General features: G+C 38.0%; 2 protein-coding genes across 2 annotated transcripts; one reads left to right on the forward strand and one right to left on the reverse strand.

The window, feature by feature from the left end:
- Positions 1-501: 501 nt before the first annotated feature.
- LOC100182633 (FK506-binding protein 2-like) lies at positions 502-2025 on the forward strand. Its single transcript, XM_026839337.1, has one exon. It carries the CDS (start codon positions 548-550, stop codon positions 1214-1216), a length of 669 nt encoding a protein of 222 aa, XP_026695138.1. The 5' UTR covers positions 502-547; the 3' UTR covers positions 1217-2025.
- Positions 1458-11508, reverse strand: LOC100180290 (pancreatic secretory granule membrane major glycoprotein GP2). Its single transcript, XM_002127888.3, has 14 exons — positions 11095-11508; positions 9909-10080; positions 9152-9291; positions 8504-8693; positions 7885-8063; positions 7563-7665; positions 7138-7330; positions 6297-6460; positions 5860-6031; positions 5440-5510; positions 4720-4897; positions 3949-4065; positions 3546-3651; positions 1458-3147 (listed from the first exon to the last, which is right to left on the reverse strand). Exons 1-14 carry the CDS (start codon positions 11153-11155, stop codon positions 2990-2992), a joined length of 2004 nt encoding a protein of 667 aa, XP_002127924.1. The 5' UTR covers positions 11156-11508; the 3' UTR covers positions 1458-2989.
- Positions 11509-11939: the final 431 nt, after the last annotated feature.

The raw sequence follows: 11939 nt of genomic DNA on the forward strand, positions 1-11939 counted from the left end.
GTTACTAGGCTGATATTCGTTGTAGCGCCGTACTAACTTTGTTCTTTTTCTTGGTTTCTTTTCCTTGCGGGTCTATCCAGCAAAGGGTTTCTCACCTAAGAAGTAGAAACCCACTACCATTGGCTGGGGGCTTGTCGTGCCGTAGTGGCTTTCCACCAACGCCAGCCACATAAACTATGAAAGTATTTTAATCCTGTTTCTATTTTTCAGAAGCTTCTTCGTTTGTTGTGTCCAGTTGCAAATTTTGCTTATGTAAATTTTCCCATGTTTTCTGCAGTCCGCCAATAAACATAAACGCAACCTTTCGTTCTTAGTTTTATAAAGAAAATGTGCAGTATAATATAGGCTTGGGTGAAATAGTCAGTGTTTGCATGCTTACAATATTATACAAGATCGTATACCAATCATCACGACTGTAAAATAGTGGTGTTAAACCGAATGTGCTACTGCTAACCATATCCGTCTTCCGCCACAGTCTATAATAAATTGTGTCCGCACGTGGGCAGTAGAGTTTTTAAAGGCTTTTGATTGACAGCTGTGTTCATATATGTGTCTGCAGAGAATTTTGTTGTGGAGTCTTGTAGTTGAAACAGTCATGTTCGCGGTTTACTTTATTTGCGTAGCCGTTTTGCTTCAAACAGTATATGCTACGCCACATTTTAAAATTGAAGAAGTTTTTAAGCCAGAAGAATGCGAACGCCCAAGTCGTTACGGAGACGAGGTTTTTGTTCATTTCGTCGGGAAGAGCGCGGATACTGGGTTGGAGTTCGATCGCAGTCATGCTGATAAACCATATCGTTTCCAACTCGGCACAGGCGAAGTGATCGAAGGTTTTGACGAAGGATTAGCAAACATGTGCCCCGGTGAAAAACGTAAGCTGACTATACCACCGCATATGGCTTATGGACATAAAGGCGGACACTTACCGCAAATGCCCGGAGGTACTTTGCTATTTGATGTTGAAATGGTTCACGCTCAAGAGGGACCACGACATCCCAAGGTGTTTGACAGCATGGATATAGATGGAGACAAGAAACTCTCAAAATTTGAACTACGTGATTACTTAAGAGCAAAAGTTGATGAAGCGGATGCAAAAAAGATGACGCCACAGGAAGAAGTGGATTTAGTGAATGAAATTCTTGCGTTCGAAGACATCGATAAAGATGGCTTCATTTCAAAGCATGAATTTAGTGGGAGTAAACATGAAGAATTATAATATTTATTTTAAGTTTTTTAGAAGAAATTAAATGTGGATTTTATTGGCACAAGTCAATATAATATCTTCCATGACGTCATTGCAAAAAAGAGATAAAATTGTTTGGTGCTTTTTATTTTAATATTTCTGTATCAAACTAGATGTTTGGGTAATGGGCCAACCCTGGTTCATGGTGTGCTTTACTGTATGACCCCACCCATATAAAATAGAATATAAAACCGTTGTCTTCATTTTGAATGTCTGTATTTGTATTCATATATTTGCATAAACGATACACTGAGCTGCCATATATGTTACAGCATAAACCTTCCAGTATTAAGTTACCCCCACTTCCAAAGTGCTGCTTCCATCTTCATGCCTTGCTATGTTACCTGTAATATCTTTGTATGATGTTTTCGCCACTCATTTTGTTACCCCGACTTTGGTACTTTTTGCATGCTTGACGGAAGATGCTTTTCATACATTCAATGCAGTATGTAATGTGTTAAAACAATTTCCTAAATGTAATAAATCTCGTTTGGCACATTTTTTGTGCACTATCGTTGTTTAGCCTGATAAAGATGATCTGTAAAGGCCATTGAAACATCTATACACAAAATAAATTTGCCGTAAGAGCTTTTTAAATAAGTATATACCATGCGTTAGTGTTAGATTAAACAATACTTTTGTATCTTAGGTTCAAAACTTTGATTTTAAATCCTTATATATTACCCTTAATGCACTGCTATGCTATATCTTCAAAATATTTGTTATAAACTTCTAACTGTCCTATATTTTGAAATGCAATTAACACCATTTTGCTTTATTTAGGAACTTCAGGTCAATTAACCTACTTTAAGCGGTTGTGTGAATATTGAATGGAAAGTGATAAGAAGTTTTATTAGCGGCTCATCTGGTATAAAGACGTGGTATTTTTGACATTTCATCTGCCATTTGGTGAATGAAGAATCCAGCAGAATAACGAGTGATCTGACAAACTAAAGGGAAAGAAAATCATTGTTTGTTTACAATGAAGACATCTAACTACAGGTTGCTTAAGTATAAACATCCGTATCTACGATGTATACCGTAAACCTGGCCGTGATCTAGCACTCTTATTGTTGGACGATTCTCGCTGCATTATAACAGGATACACCAAGTGCTGCTAAATATGCAGTGAACAAAAATAGTCCATCTAATCGTTTACCAAAGAAATATAATCTCTATGTTTTGACCTGAATCCTCAGTGTAGCAACAAACTAAAACAAAAGTTACTTCTTCTTCTTATTTATATTTAGCAGTACTTTGCGCATGTAAAAAGTACCAACATAAAAATACATCAACAAAACATAGAAATATAAGTTATTGTCACTTATTAAATGTACATTCTTATGCTGGGAGTAATATGGTGGACCATGTAAGGTAAAAAATAAGTTTGTACAAACTCGATGCGACATCAGCCACCAAAAAGTGCTTTTGTTACAAAGTACTTTCCATTTAACATGGGTGAACGGTAAACATAGATTTTGTTATTTGTGTTTTAGGTGGTATTTATTTAAATGGGGGCAATTCACATTATTTTTTAATATACATTATAGTAAAAAAATGGTTTTTGATTTTAATGCCATTACACAGCACAGCATGTATTGTCTCGTGTACATAAATAGTTCTCATTTATCATACCACAGATTTTTAGTAGGTATATTAATTATTATTAAAATGAAGCAAACTTATAGTACAACCATCATCTACAATAATCACTCAAAGTTTTTAATAAATTTAAACAAATAACATTTATATTTCAGATGTTTCCTTGTCTGCCAAACTTCTCCACAAAGATCTGATTAGAATCGCAGAAAACATCAAACAGACCAAAGTAAGAACAAATAAAACAAACGGACTTATTATAATTTGCGATGGATTGTCAGCCATGCTTCTTGATAGAACAATCTCTGTAAACAATATTTTTGCAATCAAAACTAAACTAAGATACTTCACTATTTCGAGCACCCTGGGTGTTGGGGTAATGTGACAACTCAGTCAGGCCTAAATCCCAGGTCCTCAAGGACCTCACCCATATAGAATAGAAAATATATTGTTTAAACTGTATCTTGTTTTTGTACAAGCTGAACGAAATATTATGGCTGTAAGTTTGTTGTCTGCACAAAGACACATGCGCCAACAATGGTGGCAGTGTTGAGTTTCGAACCTGTAACCTCTGGGTTACAAGGAACTTTAACCAATAATCAAGTAGTGGGTCAATGACAATCGTTGTAACACAGGTGTTCTGTTTAATACACCTCGTGCCCGCTTACAAGTTACCACGTATGTAACTTTTGAGTTATTTTACCTCGACAACTCTTTGCATCTTGTTGAAGTTTGTAACCAGGTTGACACGAACATGACGACTTACCATCAGCATAGTTGACGCACATGTGTTCACAACCTCCGTTGTTCTATGTTGGGATTTTTATTGAAATAATAATCATCTAGAAGCTTTTAAACTTAGTTGGTTCACGACTGTTAGATAAAACTTTTGTTGTTTGCGGTATCTTAACTTTTAAAACAGGGGGGCGTCATATATTTTAACACCCCAGTTCTAAGCATTAGGTGTCTATAAAAACAAGCAGAGCCAAAGTATATTGCATTCACCACATTAATCAATGAGGTTCCCCATATTTGACAACTATAAGTGTAACTACACTCGAGTGTAACTACACTATATTTCCACCAATCCCACACAACCCACCCACCTTACTACATATCGTGGATTGGTCCTCCTCCATTAGAAATATTGGACCCGCTGTGATCCTTTGTATGCGTTCGTATTTATTTGGGGTGTGACGTTTTCTTCTTCCGTTGGTACAAACCTGCGTGTAATAAATATATGAGACAAGGGGTGTTGAAAAAGATAATAAAGGGGGGTTTAGTCTCGATATAAAAAAAAGGGAGGGAGCAAAAAAGAGGTTTTACTTTTTAAGCGATGACTGCAACTCCCCTGAATGCACTACTGCATAAGACTAATGTAAGGGTGCATGGACTGTGTATGATTAGAATCGCAACATGCTTAAATCCTTTGGTTTATGGTTTACTAATTCTGTAAATTACAGTTAGATGAAACTATGCAATGTTTATATTAATAAGTCGGTACTATTCCGTGGCGTAGTGGTTTGATACAAGCATCGTAACCAAAGGGTAGCGGGTTCAATGCTTGATACTGGTGGGCGTATGTGTCATTGGTGAAAATATTTAACAGACATTAATGCAACCCAGTGATCACTAATGGATTGGATCACCCTAGGTGTTGGTGGTTTGGGCAACTCTGGCCCAAATCCCATGTTGAATAAATAGAGTTCTATAATAGATCCAATCCTACACCCAATCCTACACCCCAACCATTTTTAATATTTAAATATTTTCCATGTAGAAATGAATGTGCCATTCACCCTAATGAACACGACGTTGGCCACCAAAATTTCACCAGAAGTGCCCAAATAGAAATCCTACAAAACACAATCACTCACTGGAGGAGCCGAGGAGCAATCTGGTTGGAGCGTGTTGCACAACGTGGCTTCACACACGACGTATATCGCTTGTACCGCGTTTGCTTTGTTCCAACGGAAGGATGAGAAATGGAATTGAAATTTGGAGATATCGTTTGAGGCGTCGAGTGAGGCTCCAATTGAGTTATTGGTTGGACAGCTAGGGGGGAAGGTTTGTTTTATATTTAACAAGCAGTAGAGGTGGAGCAGCCAGGAAAAATTAAGGGGTGTTTTAACCTAAAAAATAGGGTGGGGGTTTCAGTTTACAAGGAAAACATTTTTTTCAATGGAGACTGAGGAATCCCGAAACCTGGCTGTTCCACTGTTTACACTTCTAGGTCAACCTTTAAATAGTTGGTTGGGGTAAGATGGACAACAGCCATCTTACCACATACTACCATTTAAACTACAACGATCATGGTATTTATACCAAATAAATTTCGAGCTTAAGTAGTTTATTTTAATATTACATTACATTAAACTAAGCATATCGTCAATGGTTTTGGCAAACCAGCCTCAAACACGTTATGATTTAAAGCAACTGCACGTAAACCCCAACAAAGTGTATGTAGTATGTAAATATAAGACAGGTGTTACCCCTAGTTGAACATGGTCTGGTGCTGCGAAAACGTAACAAACAGAAATTCTCGAATTGGATATGCATTAAATTTCATTGGATTTTTTATTATATTTTATTCTCACCCATTAGAAATAAGCAGAGACTTTAAAGCTGGGTTCACAGGTGCCATGTTTGAAGCCCAGCATTTTGTTGCCTGTGGTTTAAATAAACATGTTTAATGTAAAGGTACAAGGGGTCAATGGGTGAAGCGTTTTCCTAGACCAAAGGAAACGGGTTCAAGGCTCAATGCTGCCACCATTGTTGGCGTGTGCGTCCTTTAGCAACACACTCAAATTGGTCCAACTTACGGTTGTCCAAATTATGAACCATGCATTAGAAAAAATTCCACACAAAGTAACATACATGGTAACTAGTAAGCAGGTACGAGGTGTATGAAACAGAACACCCGTGTTATAAGAACTGTCGTTGCCATGCTATGTGAGGATAAATAAGTCACATTCATGATTCATTCAATCATTTTCTTAATACATTCTTCCACTCACAGAAATCAGTGTGTTTTCCACAATCTTCTGCATGTTAAGCCCAACATAAAGGATATTGGGAACAGTAATGGTCGCACCATTGTTGTAGGTTGTGTTGTAGTTTTGATCCTTGTAAAACTTGATTGCAACATCAAACATGCCTTGCTGTTGGTGTGTGTGGACCCTTACAGGACTGTGGGAATAAATATAAAGGAGATGTCTGTTATTTGGGGAACTTCAGTCTGGGAAATCGCTCTAACACGGTGGTTCCTTTGACTTATGGGTTGTCCTAATTGTCAGCCATATAGAAAAACAATCACACACAAAGTTTCAAAAGTAGGAACTTGGCACGAGGTGTATGAAACAGAACACCCGTGTTATAACGACTGTGGTTGCCCGTCATGCAAGGATAAATAAGCTGTATTTAATTAATACAAAAAGTTAGTAAATAAACTTACGGAGCGTTTGGAATTAATTCGTTTGAACTGACGGTGTATTCCTTGTTGTAGCTACAACTGAATGAAACGCGGAAATCGTCGATATAATGAACCTTGGATCCAGATAACTTGTAGTCAGGTGCTGATCGTATTGTGTACGTGTACGTGATGTGGGTCTGGTTGCTCTGGGTAAAACAATGATGTTACAATGGATATAGTAGGGTGGGGGAAGACGGGACACAGTTAACACATAATATTAAAATATCCTGATCATTATTTTAACAATTAACAACGGTGTATGGGAGTTGTGAGGATACGGTTTTATAATTCTTTGAATGTTCTTTGTTTACTACTAAATGGGACAAGAAAAAGGAATGGAATTGTGTCCCATCGTACTATATGTTACATTAGTGGCGACTGGTGCGGACTATTTAGCCCCATTCCAAGAACTGCTGGGGTCCTGCACTGTAGGATTTCAATCCCTTTAAATGTAATGAGAAATGGTAGATAGGTATACGTCGATATGTGACATTGGGTTTTGCGCATTATATTGGTTCGCTCACGAGCTCGCGTCAATAAGTTGCAATGCATGTTATCAACATTCATGCTAATATCTTCTACAAAGCTTGGCGATTCCACCATTAAGTTGCATATCAGCCACATGGGTGGCCACGACGCGTATGAAGCCACTACACATGTTGTCATATAATTGACAATCCGTTATAACAGGAAAAAGATAATTAAATGGTGAGAATATTCCTTGTTATAATTAATATGCGGACAGCACGAGCATGAAACCACTGTGTATGGTGTAATAGGCCGCCATACATTCCACCAAATAAGTCCCGATATTAAGCCTCACCTCCACTTCTGCCCCACAAACGTCTAGTTCTCCCGCTAGCGTGTACACCAAGTCATCCCTCGTATTCTGCATGTATAGATCAGGAAGACATTTCCTATCAACCCTCCGACGTTGTATTGCCGCACTTTCGTTGGCGATCACAAGTTCTTGAACCAACTCAAGTCCAAGCCCAACCAGTGTGCACCGGGCAACTCTGGGGAGGATTGTTATATATAGTGGGTTGGGGGAAGACGGGCAGCATTTATATATAAATATCCTGGTCGGTTTTAAACAATAAACAAGGTCTATGGGAGTCGTGAGAATACAGTTTTATAATTCTCATAGAATGTGTTTTATTTACAACCAAATGTGAGGAGTAAATACAATGAAAATATGTCCCATCTTCCCCCACCCTACTATATCAGTTTTAAATAAGTTCAACTCACCGAGCGACCACCTTTCTCGCATCACAAGTCACCCGGAGGTTAAACAGATCCAGTATCGCATCTGTGTTTGTTGGGTCAACCAAGCTGGTGTTGCAAGTACTCACTGTGGATCGAATATAGTGGGGTAAGATGGATTAATTGTATAGGGGGAGATGGGACACTTTTTTATTATATTTATCGTCCCACTTGGTAGTAAACAAAGAATATTTAAAGGATTATAAACCGTAACCTCATAGACCGTTGTTAATTGTTTAAAACACGATCAGGATATTTGGTAAACGTGTCCCATCGTACTTCAACTTAGCGATCTAACAACAATTACCTCTTTCCAGGTTTGCCGTATCTACCGCAGCCAGCCCAATCGGTTCCGCGAATTCCGAGGTGGACTTTGTGAGCGCCCCGAGCCTTGTGGACCAACACCTTCCACAAGATAACCCGGATGGGAGTTCGTATTCCTCCAACACACCAGTGTTCTGTGATAACTCTGTACAACTGCATTTCCTGGGTTGAATCAATGTTACTCGTGAGCGATCAAGTAGTTAGCCCAGCAAATTTGCTGCCGCGTGAATTTTAGGTTGGGAAAGATGGGACACATTTTCATTTTGTTATCTCGTATCCTCGTCCTATTTAGTAGTACACAAAGAATTATAAAACCGTATCCTCACGACTCCCATAGACCGTTAACAATTGTTTAAAACACAATCAGGATATTTGGACATTTTGTGCAAAAGGTGTCCCATCTTCCCCCACAGCACAATATGACTTGATGTACACCAAAAGCTATTATTTGAATAAAATACAAAAGTAATGGACAAAAAGTAACGTTAAAATGGCGGTCGTTATACCACCATTATGGATACCAAAGTGATTCAATAATAGGCACGGACGATTAAAGTGACAAAAACACACAAATATTTACATTATTATTCCCATCAACCCACCTACAGATAACATCTTGTTGAATGAAATCAATCACGCTCGTTACATCTTCGACCGTTGTGTCGTCTGGAACTGTTACTCCAATATCGTCAGTAAAAGTTGCGAAATCAGTAATGTATTGATTTACTTGAACCGTGGGACAATTCGCGTCGTCATCCGGGGTCTCTGTCTCGTTTGATGCGAATCTGTCGCCTGAAAACGAAAGGAAAAGTTTTAAACTGCAAAGATCACGAACCTGTTTCCTAAAAGTGTAAAGGTTTTCAATCCGTATTGTTAAACTACTGCCGATTAACTTGCTGAGAAATAACTTAATGGTAGGCAAACAGGGGTTCGAGGCTCGATGCTGCCACCATTGTGGACGTTATGTGTCCATGGACAAGACGAATTGGTTGTTCAAATTGTCTACCGTGCAGAAAAGATAATCACCCATAAAGTTACACACGTAGTAACTTGTAAGCAGACATAAGGTGTATGAAACAGAACACCTGTGTTATAACCACTGTCGTTGCCCCGCCATGCAAGGATAAATAAGTTACATACATGGTAACTTGTAAGCAGACACAAGGTGTATGAAACAGAACACTCGTGTTATAACGACTGTCGTTGCCCCGCCATGCGAGCATAAATAAGTTCCACCACCACACACTCACCCGTATAGTTTCCTCCCGTTGCTGTATTGGAGAAAGCTATGATGCAGTCCTTCACCGCATCAAAGATTGGAGAAGTTCTCCCAATAAGTGAATTAACTTGTTCCAACCAACAAGCAGCTGTATCGGTATTTGTGGTTGTTCTGTGATAAATCGTATAAATCATCAATTTACTTGTGAATAAACAGGCGTACCAACCAGAAGATCTATGTTATAATGACTACGCGCGAGGATAAACAAGTTACATTCATCCAATCATCTTATAAAACAGTTGGGATCAGATATTTGGGCATATAAGATTCTACATACGACATGACATATGACATAAAGTTGGCAGATTATCCAATTAGTGATGTTATAACTTGCACTAACACATTATAAGTTTACGAGGCGGCATGCCTGGGTAGTGAGCCATGCTATGCTCCCCAACAAACTATAACATAACAAATTTTGTTTATATCGTAGGATGGGGTAAGATGGCACACCTTTTCATTCTATTTTCTTGTCTCATTTGGTAGTAAACAAAAAACATTCAAGGAATTATAAAACCGTATCCTTACGACCCCCAACAGACCGTTGTTAACTGTTTAAAATACGATCAAGATGTTTGGAAATTATGTTCTAAAGGTGTCCCATCTTCCCCACCCTACTATATATTTTATTACAGTAACAAAGATCAGATGATCAGATCAACTAAAACAGTGAAGAGAATGGAACTAGCAGCAAAAGGGCAATCGTTTAAAACAAGGTTAATACTTACGAACAAACCGCTTCAGTGTCTGTGAACCACGTGGTATGCAGAACTATATAATCGACGGGACCTTGCCACATTAACCCGCGAAACCCCTTGTTTTGCATACAAGTACCTATGGACGCTCGTAAACTTGCTATGTCTCGTTTCCTACGCCCGACACCTTCACCAGCGTGGCAACCTGGAAATAATGATGTGGGGAAGGAGGCCGTAGCACAGTGTGTTAGTCTTATGGGCTGTCTAATTGTATGTAAAAATAATCACCCACAAAGTTACATACGTAGTAACTTATAATCGGGAACGAAGTGTATGAAATAGAACATCCGTGTTATAACGAGTGTCGTTGCTCCCACCAGGATAAATCAATGGCGTTCTTACAAACTTAGTTTATAATCATCACGCTACGATTCGATTCGCGTTGCGCAATACATTGTTATATTTCCGCTGTGACGTCATTTAGGTTGTTCTTTATGTCCAATAAGCTTTGTTTTGTCACTATACGTTTGTGACGTGTGAAACTAATCTACCACAAAATTATAAAACTTTTCGAATACGACAGCGACGATGGCGGTTAAACCAAAGCACAGTATAGGGCGGGGTAAAACGAGACATGTTTCATTTCTCTTTTCTTGTCCCATTTAGTAGTAAACTAAAAACATTTGCAGAATCATGTAAACGTATCTTTAAAAGAGGCCGTTGTTAATTGTTCAAAACACGATCCTGAACATTTGGTTAGAGTGCTAACCTTGTCCCAACTTACCCCAACCTTTAATATAACAAATTTGTATTTTTATAAAAACATAACCTCATGTTCTTTTCTTCGATTACACTAGCAAAGATCAAGTAACAAAAGGACAACGAATAGCGCGCAGTGTCTTAGCTAACTTCTAACAATCTTAGTAGGTTAGGGGAAGATGGAACATCTTTAGCACATAATGTCTAAATATCCTGATCGTATTTTAAACGGAAATTAACGAAGGTCTATGGGAGTCGTAAGGATGTGGTTTTATAATTCTTTGAATGTTCTTTGTTTACTAAAAAATAGGACGGGAAAATGGAATAAAAAGGTGTCCCATCTTCCCCCAGCATTTTACTATTATACCGACTGTCGTTACATCACGCTTGTTAATTTCCCAATAAAAAGAAAATAAAGTCGTTAAAACATTATTTAACTAAAGAAATATAGTTGTCTCACCTTCGACGTCAAGTACCTTACCAACAACAAGAAGCATCCAGACCATGGATAAAACATACATGTTATCTAACTTGCAAATAACACTAATATGTTCGTAGGCATCTAGCTTCGTATTTATTCTTAACGATGAATCACCAGGCAGGCATCCGCTTGCATCGGCAACTATTGTTACGACATATACCTCCGACAACGAGTGACAACAAAACAAAATATTTCTTCAGAGTTAACGCCCGTGCACGATTCAATTTGATTTACTTTTACTCAAGAAGTTTTTACTCCTGGCGTGCTTTCAATAGTTTTCAATTTGCTGCTAAATCCTTTTCTGGGCTGTTTAAATTATTCTGATCTCTGTTACTGTATTTGAGGAAATAAATATAATTTATGTGATTTTCTTGGTGTAGAAAAATAAATTAGCTTACCACACTTAGTGAAATAGTATCCGAATAAATGCTTTCACATGTGCACGTAAACGTTGTGATGCAATACGAGTTTATTACGTTGTTCAGCTAAGATTTGTGGAACTAAAAACCCCTGGTGGATTATAAATATATGTTTTCCTGTATCCCGGATACGCGATGCCCATTCATGAACATTTTGTTTACACTTTTACAAACATGAGTCAGCGCTTAGACGTTTAATTGTCTGTACCGTAGCCTTTTGAATAAAACATAGGAACAAAACAATTGTCCGTTTTTTTTTATTTATTTATTTATCTACTTAGGTATTTTTATATAAGATTTTAGTCCCCGAATAATTTCGACTTTGTGTCATCCATTTTATATTTTAACACCTGGTGGAAATTCCCGCGATTTCAGTTCATTCTTTGTAAACTGATGTTTGTTGAT

This window comes from Ciona intestinalis, unplaced genomic scaffold (assembly GCF_000224145.3).
Source record: "Ciona intestinalis unplaced genomic scaffold, KH HT000185.1, whole genome shotgun sequence".
In the NCBI taxonomy this organism is placed as follows: domain Eukaryota; kingdom Metazoa; phylum Chordata; class Ascidiacea; order Phlebobranchia; family Cionidae; genus Ciona; species Ciona intestinalis.